Source organism: Notothenia rossii, assembly GCF_949606895.1.
Source record: "Notothenia rossii genome assembly, chromosome: 3".
Lineage (NCBI taxonomy): Eukaryota > Metazoa > Chordata > Actinopteri > Perciformes > Nototheniidae > Notothenia > Notothenia rossii.
In genome coordinates this window covers 80,181,756-80,199,911 of record NC_136901.1, presented here as the reverse complement: position 1 = coordinate 80,199,911, position 18,156 = coordinate 80,181,756, and the positions used below count along the sequence as shown (strand labels likewise).

The 18,156-nt window shown below is 39.7% G+C and overlaps 3 protein-coding genes across 3 annotated transcripts; all 3 read left to right on the top strand.

Moving 5' to 3' along the window:
• The first annotated feature begins 454 nt into the window (after positions 1-454).
• On the top strand, positions 455-3,830 carry vgll1 (vestigial like family member 1). The gene is made up of 4 exons (XM_079668930.1): positions 455-749; positions 1,415-1,616; positions 1,706-2,062; positions 2,842-3,830. The coding sequence occupies exons 2-4, from the start codon at positions 1,427-1,429 to the stop codon at positions 2,877-2,879; spliced, it is 585 nt and encodes a 194-aa protein (XP_079525056.1). The 5' UTR covers positions 455-749; positions 1,415-1,426; the 3' UTR covers positions 2,880-3,830.
• Positions 3,831-8,095: 4,265 nt separating this feature from the next.
• tmtops3a (teleost multiple tissue opsin 3a) lies at positions 8,096-15,223 on the top strand (the record flags this gene model as incomplete). The annotated part of the gene is made up of 4 exons (XM_079671331.1): positions 8,096-8,435; positions 9,778-10,106; positions 12,980-13,213; positions 13,596-15,223. 4 exons carry the CDS (start codon positions 8,096-8,098, stop codon positions 13,791-13,793), a joined length of 1,101 nt encoding a protein of 366 aa, XP_079527457.1. The 3' UTR covers positions 13,794-15,223.
• A 434-nt stretch (positions 15,224-15,657) lies between these two features.
• Positions 15,658-17,405, top strand: cd40lg (CD40 ligand). Its single transcript, XM_079668929.1, has 4 exons — positions 15,658-15,947; positions 16,454-16,487; positions 16,603-16,686; positions 16,796-17,405. The coding sequence occupies exons 1-4, from the start codon at positions 15,753-15,755 to the stop codon at positions 17,161-17,163; spliced, it is 681 nt and encodes a 226-aa protein (XP_079525055.1). The 5' UTR covers positions 15,658-15,752; the 3' UTR covers positions 17,164-17,405.
• Positions 17,406-18,156: the final 751 nt, after the last annotated feature.

Below are 18,156 nucleotides of genomic sequence, written 5' to 3'. Positions count from 1 at the left end.
ATGTTGAAATGATCAAAATATATATGTTTTGCTTACATCAAATCTACACAACTAGCAAACAATTATTAGCCTGATTGCTTCTTTATAAATGTGTTTCTTATTTGTGTAGGTTTTCAAAGGTGATATTGCCACCCATATCTGTGGTTAAGGTTTGACAGACAAAATGTGAGCAGGAACAAAAACATTTGTTATTATTACAGTAAGTATGGAGGAAATACTTACTACTGAGTGAATGCAGTTGGAATAATGAGAACCAACCACACAAGCCATGAATGGGTTCTTCAGGTCCATTTAATGAATACAATTTTGTTTTTGTTTACTAGGGAACACGTTAATGAGATTTAACTTTATTTTCAAGCCTCTCTGACTGGCAGATAACTGTGCAGCTTCTGTTAAACTGTTGTAACTCTTTGACAGTGCGACAGAGGAATGTTTTAATAAGGTGTCAGTCAGTTTCTGGAGCAACTTGCTGGATGGCATTCTGTTCATAGCTGTCTGTGTTCTGTAAGCACACCCTGCTAGTCCAACACAACATGTTCCTCTGGAGGCTCAGTGAAGGAAGTATTTTGCCGTAGAAGAGACAAGGTTCTTAAAATCTTATCAATCACTCTGATGTTTAAACTTAAGATAGGGGACATTTTTTACAACCGTTTTGACGGCTGCTTAAGTACGTGAACATCATCAGCTTTGATCCTCCGGTAAATGTAAGGACGCACTCACTGGTCATCTTTGTTCAATCATCAGGTCAGGTAAGAGATAAGCAAGTTATTTGAACTGAAACTATAATTCAGTTATTCACAACAGCATTTAAATTACGTTTGTTTCAATCCACTAAGCGCTTGTTAATTTTCACTTTACTGTATACCTCTGTACTATACTTCATATCGTTTTCAGTTACAGTGGCAGAGATGTTTCCCCCATCAATAGTGCAATTCAGCCTCTTTTTTAAACATCCTGCCATGCAAACTAACACAATATATCATTTACTAAGTCATTTTTAAATGTCCGAATACAATGGCAAATTAAGAACTGCATTTTGCGAGATGTTAACATGTTTCTAAGAATAGATTTGTTGATGTTGTAGTAAACATATTGTGCCCCAAAAGGGATTTCCATGCACTCTAACATATACATGTATTAACAATAAAAGTGTCACTCATACAGTTTTTATTAAATGTTTGTAACTCTATGTGAAGTGAACTACAATCGGTCTGCTTCAGGGACAAGTCAGCAGTGAGTCATCCTAAATCCTTAAATATTTGGATTATTAGTGGCTCCAGGGAAAAAATAAACAAAATAACATGTCATTACAATATGCAAAAAAAGACCAACTGAAATGTGTACTGTTTTGTAAATGATATTAAACACAGTTGGATGTTTCTTGTGAAGTAAACAACCTGTTTTGGGGCTTCAGTCACAGCTGACCATGGAGGACAGAACAGACAGTCCCATAGCTGTGAAGGTGGAGGAGCACTCTCGGTGCGTCATCCTGACTTATTTCCAGGGGGACATCAACAGCATGGTGGATGCTCACTTTAACCGTGCTCTCAGCAAAGTCTGCAAGGCCAAGACGCCGGGAGGAAAGACAAAGAAAATCCGCAAAACTATTAAACTGGGTAAGCAGACAAAATCAACAGTGTATGACCGACCTGACCACAAACAGGACAATCCCATTAATCCTCACTCCTTTCTGTGTCCCCCTCAGAAGACAACAGCCCTCAGGGGAGACCTGCTGACTGTTTCTCAGACTCACAGGGCCCCCCCGCAGCAGGACGGCTCCTCAACTTCAGCCCTGTAGAAGACACTCCTGGATCGTGGTCCTCGTTCACCACCAGGGCGGGAGATGGCCCGGGGCTGCCGTCTATCGCCTACTCTCTGTCCCCAGAAGGGCTGAGTCTTACTGGACAGCAATACGCCACATCCCTGCTGAACCTGCTGCATATTGACCAGGGGCAGATGGGACCCAGCATGGCCTCCAGCTCCAAACCAGATCTGCACCCCAGCTGGACCATGCCTCAGGGATTTAGAGACCCTGGGGACCCCGCTGTGGGCTTTGAACATGGTGAGCCTTCAGCTGTAACATATTTAATGTCTTTCAACCAATATTAATAAAAAGCTTGCATAACAAACTCAGGATCTGGATGTAGACATTTGGAAGGCATGGAGAGTCTAACAAACAATTTGAAGTTGCATTGTGGGAAGTGTAGTTTCGGTAATTTTAGCATCTTGACATGAATACAGCCTCAGCTGAACCATATTTAACTCTTGTAAGCCTCCACATTTTAAGGAAAAACTACATTTCCTAAGCTTTAAATATTAGACAGTTGCAAAATGTCCCTTAATAAATTACCTGTTCTTCCTGGTTTTGAGCATATGTGCAGCTATGTTTGTGTCGTGTCAGATAAAGTTGATGTAACAGTTATAGAACAATTACTAGATCTTCTTTTACTGGAAGGTATTAGTAGTTAATAAATAGTAAATTATAAAAAATCGTTACCAAACATAGAGAACATTTACTTTGATTTACACATGCGATTGTTACAATCATGTTGCTTAACTTAAAGTAACACATTAAAAGTTGTGTAATTATGTGCAAGGTTGAGCTAATAACCAGATAATAAAAAACCAATGATTTTAAAATCCTGTTCCTGAGTTATTTAGGAACTATAGGTAAGGTATTTGTTATTATCTTGATGGCAACTCCTCAGGTGTGCATCTCATTCTAAGAAATGCTGCCGTGTAAAATGGATGACATATTTGTATTACTGCTTATTTTTACACTGCATGCTTGTTCATTAGAGCTGCTTGGAAGTCATTGACATTTTGTCTCCTTTGGGACAGGACGGCGTCTGGAAAAGAAGGACTTATACTGGTATTGAGGGGAGAGGGGCTGCAGCAGCAGTGACAGGAAACACCACATACCTGTGGCTCTGCAAAGCCAACTCGCTTTCGGTTAAGCTGTCAGATATTCTCTCGTCGAACAGGCGTCACTGAGTGTCACCTGAGAATACACACAGAAGAAACACTGCACGCTTCCATTCCCTTCTTTCCTTTTTTCAGTAAAAATGACCTCAGTACGTCAGCATGCACCAACTGGAACAGCCTTCCTGAAAGAGAACAGTCTCTGATAAACCTGTTCTGCAACTATGTCGCTCCTCTTGTATCTCGGAGCAGAGTATATATTGTTGCTCCTGTTGGATGAAGGGCATTTTCTTGTGCCCTATAAGGCACTTCTTTGTGTGGGCCCACACAGGGAAATACACCAGTATTACAGAAAGTGTATAATAATGAAGGTTAATACCTGTCTGCGGTTCATCTCTATAACTTTTAGTTGCTGTGAGTATATTTAATTTTCGAAAAACAAAAAAATGAAGGATATTGATGTTTTGTTAATTACTTTTTTCTGTATATCAACCTTGTTGTGAATTGTAAAAAAAAATTGAAACATATACAATGTGAAATAAATAACTGAGCAAACAAACACAAACATATCAATCATCATTCTCAATGTGAAGTTCTCTCAATAAAGAAAATGTAATTGTTTAAAGAAAGGAGCATCAAACATCAAACTATACAAAATTAACAACACTTACAACTGATGTTATTCGGGGTTAGATGTTTGATGTACAAATACAAAACAAATATGATCAGTGGTGGAAAGACACCGTTTCTGGACTACTGAAATAAGGTATAATGTATACATTGCTATTCTTCACTTATATGTATCGAGTATTTTAACTGTGTGTTATTTTATAATTCTACTCCACTACAATTCAAGGAGAAATATTTTTACTTCATTAAAAAAAAGACAGAAGTCGTTTGCACTGCTACTTTTCGTGTTGATAGTTATTGAAAACAAATACTCAAATGATAAAATGGGATTCATTATTCTAGTTTAAACTACACAGAAGTAAAAGTAGCTTCCCATAACCCAATTCCCACATTAAGGTAGTCTAGCACTAACATGATAATGTATCAATGATGTTCCAAACATATCTACTGTGTGTCTTGACTGACAGAAAAATATTATATTATTTAAAAAGACATTATGAAATAAAACAGGTGTTGGGGAAAAAGCTGCTATGGAATAAAAGAGGACATAATAATCCCAGCCTTGAGATAGAATGACCTTTCACAGTGTCATGGTTACACTATATGTGATTAGGTCTGTATTTACTCCTATGACTCCTTCTTCCATGTCCTATAGTAGATTCAATATTGAGCCCTTTAGTTAATTTATATTTCCCCCACAAAGTAGTTGTAAAAAGGCCTGCTGCCGTGTGAGGTCTATGGAGCAAACCCATAAGAGCTGCCGAAGAGTGCACTCAGAAAGAGAATGAACCAATGGATAAGTTTGATGCTGCGTTCACATTCAAATGAGTCTACACATTTTCTTTTGAGGATACGCAACTCACACAATCATTATCATCCCTTATTTCTATATCTCTTCTCACCTATTTGTCTTATTTGACCTCTTATCACAGCATTTAACACAAGAAGGGGATGATCCAAAAGTAGCATAATAAAAAACGTGGAAACTGCAGTGGATATTTTTTAGAAGGTTTGTTGTCGTTATTGGAGCATGTCGACACCTTTAGTTTGGCTGTTTAATGAATGCTTTGTGAGGAGGTTTATTATGGTTTAACACCTCTTGAAAAAGCATGAATGGTGGAGGTAGACAATATATTTGTAGCTTATTTTGACTTCAGAAAAAAGGAAGTTAGAAGGAAAGTAGGTCATGACGTAAAGTCCAGATGAATTCGGTCATTATATGTTTTTTTGCTTGAAAACATGTACTGTATATATATATATATATATATGCTGTACCTACTGATTGAGTATGTTATATGTAGTATGCAGTATGTAGTCTACAGCCATAGCAACTCTCTTAGACCGCATAGTTACAGTGGGGATTTTAAATAAATACATCCTAAAAAACGTATTCTTACAAAGATAACCTGCTGATATTTACCATGTTTTACCATGTTCTTCTTCTTGGTTTACAAGTTATCATGCTAAAGTATGCTTACTAGCAGTTAACACAAATTACAGGTGAGAATGGTTGGAAAGTTAAAGAGGCCCTTTTACAAGGGATTTTCCCTTTCCTGTAGTGTGTTATATAGGGTTGTGTGCATGTAAATGGTCTGCAAAGACTAAAATCCCAAAGTTCCCTCCAAAGGGATTTTCTCTCCCCTCCTGCCTGAAACGCCTTAATTAGACTCCTTTGTTTACTTCTGTAACATAGTGACATCACTACGTTACATTCATGCTTCTATTGGATAGTGCTCCAACACATTGTATGTGATGCTAAGGGGCGGGACATCTCTAAACGGTTGACCAATCACAACAGAGCCAGCCAGATCCAATCAGAGCAGACTGGACTAGGAATGTTTCTGATGATGAATCTATTTCTACCAATATGACACCCAGATAACGAATCTGTAACACCATGTTAAGTCGATGAGTCTGATATTATCCTGCATAGTGAATCAGAGGTACATGACGACAGTAGCACCATTTGACTGCACACACCATTCATAGCCCAGATGGAGGAGTACACATCACCACATGGTGAGCGTGGACCATTGACGATACTGTGTTGTTATTATTAGTCCCTCCCATCTGGTACCACATTAACATGAGTGAGTAACGAAATGGTCCTACTGTGCACTGTTGACAACGGGCTTATGGACCCCAACTCAGGTGCGTTAGTGGATTAGAGGCCATTTGATGTGTTTGGGCTCAGTGGGAAAACACCCCATAATCAGTCCAAGACTCTAACCAACGCCTGTGTTGAAAATGGGATAATGCCGGAGCAGGGAAACACTTTAACTGTGATATATGAGGAACATACATACAACACATATGCTGGAAAGACATTATGCAAAAAACGATATGTGCATTGGATGCCTACACAGTCTATATATAGATGTATCTATCTTCTTACCCAAGCAGGATCCGCGCAACATCTGATGCACATAGGAAAAGAAGCCTTACGAAGGATGGCATTCATGGCCTGAAAATGGTGACTTCTGCAGACTGTATAGTTGTGCACACCTCTGTGATACATGTAACATAAAAAGAGAAGAACGTAGTTATATGTGTGTTGCATTCAGGAATATACCAATTGGAGGGTCAGTGGATCGATCCCGTCAATATCATTTGTTGTACCATAGCGCATATTTTCTAAGATATTCTATTGAGGTATTTGTCTGAAATGGTTCAGCACTCAAAGTCTTTACATTGTTAATTCATCCCTCCAATCCCTGACCTTTTCTTCTGTATCAGCCATATTTGATCTTTCTTTTCAATATCTTCCAATTGATAAGGATTCCTATTTTTCTTGCAACAGATAATGTTCTTTTACAGGAACAATAAAAAAGCACACAACTGATAAAGTAAATAACAAAAAAGCCCCCTAATACAAAATATTTTAGACAGTTTCCTGTTGTTGGCTATACCTGCAGGTGTAAAAAGATAAACAGTACATCTGCAGTGAAAAAAACAAAAAAACTTGCATTCTTCCAACTCGATAACAGCAATTACTTCTTCTTTGCCTTACAGGGCTCATTTGGAAAAAGTGATGAATAATAGCCAGATTGTGAGATCGCTTTTAATTAACAATTTAAAACATATTAAAGAAAGCCGAATGGTAACACATTTGGAAAAAATATATGCAGGCATGGATTGAGCAGCCCATGCAGACGTGAAACCATAATCCCTCTTCCTCTCTTGTGTCAGACATCAGGCTGATCAGAGGGTCCATGGAGGAAAGAGGACGAGGAGATTAGGTCTGCACTGATGACTGCCTGTTGAGCTTCCAACCAGCAAGTGATAGTGACTGCACAGCGAGAAGAGGGGGCATTAAGTGTTCATGGGAAAATGGTCGCTATGTCTATGTTCCAGCTGACACCAGTAGCATTTGAGATGTACAGAGATCTCCCTGTGACTACAGCGTTAAAGATCAGAATTACGTCAATCCCTCCAGTCATACATCCACTGGAATTTCAAATGAATACATCTGGTCTTCACAGAACCAGCAGTGTTGCTCGATGCAAACACGCTAAGAGATCTAGGGTTTGCACAGGAATATAGAAAGTGTAGTGTTTCAGTGTCAGATAAAAATAATAAGGATTGTATTTACTCGGTTATTAGTGTTTGCTTCCTTTCATCTGGGTCTATTTCTATGAATTTTGATGATAAATAAATAAAGCAGAAACAAAAGAGAAGGACATGTCTAAACAACTATTTTTTTCTTTTTTCTTTGGGGGGAGTGCACATGTATTAACATGCAACATGAACTGAACCTTGACAACAATTCACTGCATTCAATGCAGAAACGAATGGGAACTAGTGGAACTGTGCAAAATGGTTAATAAAATCTAAATTAGAAAGAAATACACAAACACTTGAATTTTGCCTTAAAGTTATTGTGGAAGTAAGTTTATTGTGAGACAGACAAAAGAAAATGCTGAACAGGTGTTAAACTCTCTTTTTATGTGACTCAATGTGCTCTATTGAAGCAGCTGTACACTGCAGCAGTCTGGCACAGACAGCAGCAATGAATAAGAAATGCAAAGCTTAGCAAATTCATGCAACCAAAGTTTGTATTTCTGGAGCGTAACACCCTGACTAAATCTTTCCAGTGTGACTGGAGAATTTAAACTTCATCTTGCGAAAAACTAAATCTGGCCTACATCGGCAATGAAAAATCCTAAAAAGTAAAAGAAAATCACTGTAACAATGCAAAAATGTGTGCGTCTCAAAATGAGCTCAAGCACAACGACTTGGAAGGCAATGCATTTTCTGCTAGAAAGCAATAGATTTAGGGGATTAACTCTATTTACACAGGCCATTGAGTTCAGAGGAATTCATTATAATAGCTGGAGGTTCTTAGAAAGGAAATAAAAGACAAACAGAAAAAACAGAGTCTTTGCGTTGCACAGAAAAGGGTGGGTGGGGGGTTACATTATAGGGTGCAGTTATAAGAAGTGCGCAGGGCACACACTAATAAGTGTCACATATCGGCCATGCTGTGGTGGGGCTGTGCAGGACTTGGTATTTCTCGCCAGCCCTCTGCTCTCCTCTCTCTGCTATGGTCGTCGACACCCGCAGCTGTAACTTCAGCACCACAGACAGTTCCGGGTGCGGCTCCAGCCTGGGCGGGCTGAGCCGGACCGGCCACACGGTGGTGGCAGTATGCCTCGGATTCATCTTGGTGACGGGAATCCTCAACAATGGCCTCGCTCTTCTTATCTTTGCAAAGTTTCGCTGCCTTTGGACGCCGATCAATGTCATCCTGTTGAACATCAGTCTGAGCGACGTTCTCGTGTGTGTTTTCGGCACACCGCTCAGTTTCGCTGCGAGTGTGCACGGGAGATGGCTCATTGGAGAGTCCGGCTGCAAGTGGTACGGGTTCGCAAATTCCCTCTTTGGTAAGTGCGAGGAGTTCAGATATACCACGTTTTGTCTGTTTGATTTGATCTCCAAACCACCTGTTTTGAATTAAAGAAATCGTAAAAGTTCAATTCTGATTGGCCATCCACTTGAGTATTTGACAGACTCATATTTTAACCTGATTGGCAGTATACATGAAAAGTCAAGAAAGTTACAAAGAGTCATTCTGTGAATGTGTGTACTTAAATGAATGGTCATTAACTTCAAAACCAAGCTTTTAAACCTCATGGGGTGCAAGAGGAAAAGGCAGTGGTCCAAAAAGTCATCAGGATTTAGTGTGGGAACCATAAATGTATGCACAAAATGTCATTGCACTCCGGAAAATTGTTACTGAGATATTTCAGTATGGAATAAAGTGGTGGACTGACAGATATACATATATTATTGATCATGATGGCTGAAAGGCAAAGGGAATTACTATTCTTTAACATCTTGTGATATTTTATGTGGGATGTTTCATTGAAGAGAGAGACACACATTCAATGGAGGCACAGAGCTGGTCCTATGAGTCAGTAATAATCACACTGATAGCTTACATTATATGTAATGCCCACAATAGAGATTATTATGATGATAGTGGCCTCGTCCTTATTTTACAGTGAATTAAGTCCAAGCAGTACAACACTAAACCATGGATTCATCAGAATCAGAATCAGAAACAGGTTTATTGCCAGGTAAGTTCACACATACGAGGAATTTGACTTGATGTCATGGTGCAGACATAAAATATAAAACAAGAAATCTAATATAACACTAAAAAATCTTTAAGGACACCGTAATAAAATATAGTTAAATAGCAATAAAATAAAGCAGTAATTTACATGGAAATAGAATGCTATGAATGAATAGAATATAAACTATCAAATATGAAACAAGAAATATGTTCAGTAAGCAGTATGAACATTGTGTGCATTAATGTAATGCATATAGAGACTACGTTGTGGCTGAGCTAAGCATCAGTGGGGGGGGGGGGGGGGGGGGGCGGGCCTTGTTCAAGAGGCCGGTTGTGGAGGGGAAGAAACTGTTCTGGTGGTGAGAGGTTTTGGTCCTGATGGAGCGCAGCCTCCTGCCAGAGGGGAGGGGGGTGAACAGTTTGTGTCCAGGGTGGGAGGGGTCGGCCACTATCTTCCCTGCCCGGGAAGTTCCCTGTTTCTGGAGCCGTGTAGGTCGTGGAGGGATGGCAGATTGCAGCCGATCACCTTCTCTGCAGAGCGGATGACCCGCCTTTTCCTTGGCTGTGGCATTACAAGGCAGTCAGATTTTGAGACGTGTTAACTTGTGATTTACTTTTTATATCTTCTTCATTCTTGTTTTCTTTAGGGATTGTGTCCCTGGTGTCCTTGTCTGTTCTCTCCTATGAGCGCTACACCGCCGTGCTGCTTTCCTCCCGGGTTGACATCTCAGACTTCAGGAAGTGCTGGCTCTGTGTGGGGGGCTCCTGGCTCTACTCTCTGCTCTGGACCCTGCCACCCCTCCTGGGTTGGAGCAGCTATGGGCCCGAGGGACCGGGGACTACATGCTCTGTCCAGTGGCACCTCCGTTCACCCAGCAGCGTCTCATACGTGTTGTGTCTCTTCATCTTCTGCCTGCTGCTGCCCCTTCTGGTGATGATCTACTCTTATGGCAGGATCCTGGTGGCAATCAGGAGGGTGAGTTCATCATAATCTGCACACTTTCTTAACAAGGTTATGTATGTGGACGTACTAATTATTGAATTTCAAGATTTTTGATAACTTTATAGAACTAGAAATAGAATATCTTTACTGAACGATCATAATTAAAGAGATGCTCATGGTATCTTGACAATGAAAGCACATGAAAAAAAAAAAGAGACAACACAACTGAACATAACAGAAAACACATGATGAAACAAAGTTAATGCACTGTGTTTCCCAGAATGTTTACATTTTTGTAAATGCTGGTCATATTATCTGTCCAGAGAATGTACTGTTGTTTTTGTAGCTGCTGTTAAGATTCATCCTGATGCAAATACACATTTAAATTCACTACAGGTCCCTATTTTCTAGTGCTATGTTCAGAGGGACGCTTTTCATCATGTCTATCAGCTGTAAGCTTTAATATCTCTGCCTAATGGGCTCTGTTGTGGCTCTTGAGCTGCAAAGGGGGTTCTTAGCTTGTAAGACTGCAACCCATAGGATGAATGATGAGTGTCTCTCAAACTCCATCTAACACTTGGTCACATGATTTCTAAGTCATTTCCAGGAGCATGCATTCAGATAATCCTTGTGTCCAAAGTGTTCACATTCTTATATTCAATGTCTCCAGCAAGAGAATAAATGAGGTGCACCTTCTTCAGAAGCGTGCGTGGGGGGCAATTGTGGCTTGCTGTTTTCTTGAAGCCAAATACCCCCCGCCCAGTTTCCAGTGACTCATCCCCACCTAGTTCGGGTATACACAAACTAACACAAATAATCAAACCAATTAATGTAGGGCCTCTCCATGCAGCTATACTCACATTTGTCAATCCCCTTGTAGGTATTTATAGATTGTGTGGAGCAATGTGTTACTATTGGATACCTGCTATTATATAAGCACCTCCATTAAAAAAAAGATTTGATGGATGCCTCCGTAAATGGGGGCCCAGCAGCACCCACCAGCCTCCCTTTAACTGAGAGCCCGCCTCAGGCTCAAGAAACTGAGTAACCAGTCTGGAGCATCTATTTGCTTTTTCAAAAGCTTATAAACAGGATCAGTTTGGCTCAGATGGTTATTCTCTCCGCATGACAGAATCACATTTAGATTCAACTCACGACGCTGTCTATAAAGCACACTCACGTTTGAGATTTAGTGTTCCATACTAATGTCTTGTTGAATTTAAAATGGACACATTTCGTAAGAATTTGTTCTAAAACACAAGACACAATTGAACATGTCTTATCATAATGATTTCATGTAGCACAATTCTGTAGACCGGCTTGATTTTCATATTTTAGTCTTTTAGTTGAGATGAGACAGTATTGAGTTTTGCTAGTCGGATTTAGCTTTGATTATTTATTAGATTATGTGGGCAACGTTTCAAACAAAGTGCAGCCATGCATAAATCACTGGTAATTGAACGTTGTCAGAATACTTATCACTCGATAGGGGATGGGGAGACAGAGCCACAAAGGTTGTGACCTAACACCACACAAGGTGAAATGTAATTGAGCGTGCGAGAGGTGTGCAGTGATTTGATAGAAAGGGCACGTTTTGTCCTCTGGAGGGCTTCCTTCTAGAGGCAGACATGGTCATGTATTCATGAGCACCATCATGAACATCACAGTGGTGATTACACAAGACTGTGTCCACAGGGGTGTGAAATCCATACTGAGGAAGTGACAATCACCACAGCTGAGAGGGAACACTCGACACATGGCTTATTATGAGCTCATTTTAGCACAACAGCTACTGCATCGCAGCACATCAGGAGAAAGCAGCAGGACACATTTAATGAACGGCAAATAATGGCCCCAATGCTGCTGGACTATCTTTAATGATATTGGTTTTTTGACTGTAATGTTACGATTAACATTACTGAGTCATACTTGCTGGAAATGTTCAACTGATTATCTTGTTGCATTCATCTGCAGTTTTTTCTTTAAACACGTAAAACACATATTTAAAAATCATAATAAATATTATACAATTATCTAGAACCATTTTTGACTCTGAAACCCTATTCTGCGACTCTGGACTTGGAGAAAAAACTAGGGTTGAAGTTATGAGCGCTATTTAATTGTCACCTATAGGCTTTGAGAAAGTTAAATGTTTCACTCTAGGAGTTGTTGCTTAATAGACGCTGCACAACGTTTAGGGCACGAAAGGTCTAATGAAAAAAAATGATCAAATCGCGTTATGAGAAATGTAAGACCCAGTTTTTGGGGAGCTTGAATCATGCATGGGAGAAAAAGCCAGAATATCAAATATGCTTCAATTCAATAAAAAAAATGGTGTTGAGCCCTCTTATTGGCCGAGCAAATAGCCATGTGATTGTCCCATTGTAGCAGCAAGGCTAAATTGTACAATTGTCCACTCCACAAACTACTAAACTGGTTGTGCAAAAATAAAAAAAAATAAAAAAAATAAAAAGCTTTCAATCCTCCCACAACCTTAATGAGAATATAGAACTCGCTTAAGTGAGCCATAAAGCTGAGAAAGAGTTGGTAGAATAATTCAACAATCTGAAGATCAGAGCCGTCTATCTGTTGCAATCAGTCACTTCGTTCTTCTCATTGTCAACAGGTTTGGTCCATGAGGAGGAGGAGTGTGTGGGTGTGCATTGCTATGTGTCACAGTGTCTTGATTTAATACTTCCACTGGATGGCGCCAAATGAAGAAATGTTCAACGCATGAGGGAGAGGCATGAGCAGCGTACCACCATCTTTTCATCTACCTCAGACACTCTGAGAGTCTGTGTTTCAAATGACCCTAACATGACCATGCCTTATCTTTTAGTGTTGTATTTGTAAGACTATTAGGTTTAACCTCTTCCCCCTCTCCCTCTCCTCTTCCCTGCCTCCAGGTGGGTAAGATCAATTTGCTGGCAGCCCATCGCAGAGAGCAGCACATTATGGCGATGGTGTTATCCATGGTGTCCTGCTACATGCTGTGCTGGATGCCCTATGGCATCATGGCGCTGGTGGCCACCTTTGGGAGGTCGGGGCTGGTGACCCCCGTGGTCAGCGTTGTGCCCTCCGTCCTGGCCAAGTTCAGCACCGTCATCAACCCCATCATCTACGTGTTCTTCAACAACCAGGTTAGAGCCGAGGGCAGGGTTAGGGTTAAGATGTACGACCTGTTGGTTAAAGGGCAAATTAATGCTCAGCTCATCTTGGAGGAAAATAGAGGGATGGTGTTTCTTCCACAGAGGAGAACTCATTACAACACTTCTGTGGCATTGAGGAGGCTCAGTCTCAGCCAGTTATTTATCTTTCAGCGCCTCTTCAGTACCACTTCTCAGGTGCTACATGCAGCACACTAGATAGTTTAATGTTCCCTATGGTAGCCAAAGAGCTCTTCTCCCCGACAGCTGTATATGGAATAGATGTCACGTGTCCTACTGATTTGTCTTGGGAAAGCTTTTGTTGGGATTTGCAGGTCAGTTCAATTCATAAATACTCTTTTGCACTTTTACACAGTTTTATAGATGCTTCGTGGCCTTCATGAAGTGCAGCGGAGAATCCCAGTCTCTTCATGGAAAGGAGAACCCAACTGCGAGGACAGCCTTATCTGGGTTCTTCCCAGTCCACAGACAAGCCTCCCTCAGCTCCTCCCAGCGTCAGATCCTCAGCCGGCACAATGACCGACACACTCTCGTTGTCCACTACACTCCATAGAAGCTTTTTTAAATCGTTTTCATCTAACATACTGTGAAAATTGAAACAATGTTTGTTTGTTTTTCTGAATTACTGTCCAGAATCCATAGCATCCATAGAATCCATTGATTTCACATATGAATATGAATGTGACAGCAACTCTTACTCACTTAAATTCAATCTCAGTTTCATGTAGCCGAGGCTTTGCTTTGATTTATATTTGATTTGGTCATGTGCTGACCCTCGTGCAATTATCAATGTACAGTACACTTTTTGAATGATTGCTGGGATAATGATTGCTGCAGGTTTAATATATCCTACCATGGATGATGTCCCTGAGAGACATCCAGACTACAAATAAAGACAAATAAATTAATACCTTTTTTATATCTTTATAAATAATTCCCATAATTTGAAACATCTTCTAGAGGGATATTTTTTCTCCTAATGTTTAATTGTTTTCAATAAAAAAACTGAAACCACACCAAACAGGAGTATTTAATTCAAGAACAATATAATAATGAGTACCTACCTACTACTCATACAACAATTACAAACCTGTACATTTTTAAAACTCTCACATAATTGTCTGACTTCACAGGCAGAATTTAAGACAATAAACTGATTTGTAAACAACATGTTGTATACTCAGTGTATTTATAGATGTACATGTATATATTTACAGTGGATAATTGAGAACATTATAAACCACTAGGTGAAGCTGTGAGCCGTTGCAAAGACATGCCCACGTGGAACCATTTATATATGCAGCATTTGCAGTTTTCTCATAGTGGTTGCATCATCAAACACTACATAAATTAAGCAACATTTAAATGTGTAATATATATATATGTTGACCTGGTGTTAGATACAACAACAATTGTTACTCTTAAACAGTCACGACTGTATTGTGCATTATACAAAATGGTGTGCATATCACCCAACACTCATAACTCTAAAGGTCATGTTGCTAATATTCTGTAACAAGTATTGATATGTGTAATAGACATACAGTGTGACCTCTATTTGTGGGCAGCCGCCTGTCACCTGATCTGTCAATACACCACATTATAAGAACGTTTCACATTAGCCTTTTCAGCCTTATGGTCCACCACAACCGAACGAAGCTCGTACACACGCAGAGTCTATGCAAGATTAATGACCTTTTGTTTATCTAAAAAATGTTTACATTAATTTATACTGTAATAAATTAAATCAGAACATTCAGCTTTTTTTTTTATTAAGTGCTCACGGAGACTTTACATTGAAATGTTATAAGGATAAATTAGTAGAATATGTCTTATTTCCTTCTTTCATTATTACTCTATAATCCCTATCTGTATTCTGCTGCTGCTGCGGTCTGAGAAACGGTGTAAAAATACATTTAGTGTGTACATTCTGCCCTGTCTGTATTGTTTTTGTTGTATTAAATATTTTCTTAAATGATGAGAAAATGAATTGATAAATGTTTGTATCATACTATTTGTCATTCATTGTATACTAAAACTATTGGGCAATTTCTCATACTTTGGCCCGTGCTATTCAGGGAAACATATCTGACATACAGGCAGGGGAAAATGCAAGTAAAATTAGGTATGTCAGACAACACACACACACACACACACACACACACACACACACACACACACACACACACACACACACACACACACACACACACACACACACACACACACACACACACACACACACACACACACACACACACACACACACACACACACACACACACACACACACACACACACACACACACACACACACACACACACACACACACACACACACACACACACACACACACACACACACACACATAAACCAGAAGTCACAGATCTGTACCTCAGAACTTCCAGGAAGTAGCGTGAAACAAACTCAGTTGCTTGAGTGCAAGTGTTCAGAAGTGCATGGGATGTCACAGAGCCTGGGCTCCTTCAGGATTCAGCAATTCTCTCCACCATGATCAACACTTACCAGACCAGTGTTGCTGCACCGCCGGTGCCTCCACGCCTCAGCCGGTCCCAACAGGTCCTCTTCCCAGCTCCATCACAAGGCCACAGCAAGTCTCTCGTCAGGTTCCTGACCGGTGTAGTGGTGCTGCACTTATTCCTTTCAGTCGGAGGATTCATCTACCTGAAGCAAAATGACACAATGGTAAAATAAAAGCAACAATTTTTTTAAATGTACTAATAGTTGGTGGCACTGCTACATGTTTTTTACAGATATTATATAGCAATGTTTCAATACATTACAATTAAACATGTTTTACTTTGCACTTACTATATAACCGTAAAAGTTTGAAGTCCTTTAAAATAAATCTAAAACTAGTGTAAACACTCTTTCTGTTCTATTAAAAAAAAAAATAGATCTTTAAATTCTTATTTCAGATTAATTGAATGGTATTGAAATAGATCTGTCACATCAGTGTAAAAATATAACCAGCATGTCAATGAAACTGTGCAACAGGAAATGCTCTTGAACAAACAAGTGAAGTGTGATATTCACAGCGCAGTCACGTGTTACAAAATGAGCATTTTGCAAACAAAAAATATCTCAACATTTAATTATGAATATTAAACATTTGCAATAAGAATCTTTAGAAATTCATCATATTGTACTGCTTGTTCCTGATCTACTACTTTTTCTTTTTCTCCCATCAGCATCCATCCCAGCTCCCATCAGCAGAAGGAAAATGTATGTTAATTGAATTAATCTATTCCTGAAAGTAATATTAACAATGTTTAGTAGGTTGCATAAAAATGTGCAATCTCACCTGTGTCTCTGATCAGATGTTTGTTCTCTTCTCCAGTTGCCCGTCGCTCATCAGGAAAGCAGGAAACATCAAACAAAGCCCTGGCCCGCATGGTAGTCAAGAAGTCAGATCAGAAAGGAGGTAAGGGATATTAAAAACAACATACTTTTTGGATATATGAAATGCAGTAAAGATATTTTTTAGATGGTTAAAATATATGTTACTTAAACTTCTCCCTGTGTCTCTCCAGCGGGTTATCTCGAGTGGGATATGGGCCACTCAGTTTTAAAGAGCGTCAGTTACTCCCACAAAATGTGGTTGACCATCGAGCAGCCTGGCGACTACTACGTCTACTCCAGGGTGACCTTCTCCAAGCTCGACCCAAAGCGGCCGCTGGTCAGCATCGTGAAGCTGAGGGAGAGTGAGACGGGAGAGGAGAAGACAGTGATGCAGGCGTTCTGCAACCTGGACAGCAGCGGTGCGCCTCAGCTGTCCACGGCCACACAGGGAGAGCTGGTCACGCTGGAGAAAGGGAACCAGCTCGGTGTCTGGTTACACAACCTTTCAGTGGTGTACTACGAGGACGGGGCCACAACCTTTGGGATTTTCAGACTGTAGGACCCCTGGACCTAAGTGGATGTACTTGGATTTAAATCTACAGAGAACACTGTTAAATAGACTGGATCAATTATCAAACCAATGGATTCTGATCTTCGTAGAGACCCTTCCTAAAATATAATTTATTAAATCAGATTTAGTTTTTTTTTTTTTATTGCAACGATGTGGAAGATTGTTCTGTATTTATTATTGTAAACGATGTTGTATGGCTGTGAAATGAAACTTTGATATTTAATTCTAAAGATGTCTTCTCTTTTTCATCTGCTTTATTTTCACGAGTTAGAAGTTATGTTGGTCTGCCCACATTGGACCAAAATAGCTGGTCCGGAACATTCAGGAAAATGCAAAATATTTAAATCAGTGTAAAGGAAAGATGTGGCAGGCACCTTTCAAAACAAAGGCAATTCAAAGTGCCGTACAAGAATGAAAGAAGAGGCATTTCAAAACGGTCATTAAAAAGCAAAGATAATAAAATAAACATTAAAAGAAAAAAATACATGAATGAAAGTTACAGTGCAGTTTAAGATATGAATAGTTCAATTAAAAGCAGCGGCAAAAAGAAAGTCTTCAGCCTGGATGTAAAAGTAGTCAGAGTTGCAGCGGACCTCCAGGTTTCTGGTGTAGACGTTTTATCTATTTCTGAAACTCAGTTTTAGTCCTGAATAATCGGAATTACAACAGCTGATCAGGTGATAACACATTTAAAGTAGTAGTAGATCAAAGACTATCACATTCTTTTGAAATTCACAAAATGGTCCTTCACAGGCTACTCAGAAACCAAACTTCTTCACTACACTCTGAACAGTGCAACACATACTGCATTTTAAATCTAGCGCAGTCTGTATACCACTAAAGTTTTGCAATGAGAAGCCACATTGGAAAGATGCATTTTTCTCATGAAGCTAAGCCACAAGAAACAAGAGCACTCAGCTTGGTTACCAATCGAGGGGTCTGTTATTAGACTCAGGACTGACAGTCATTGTTTATGTTTAT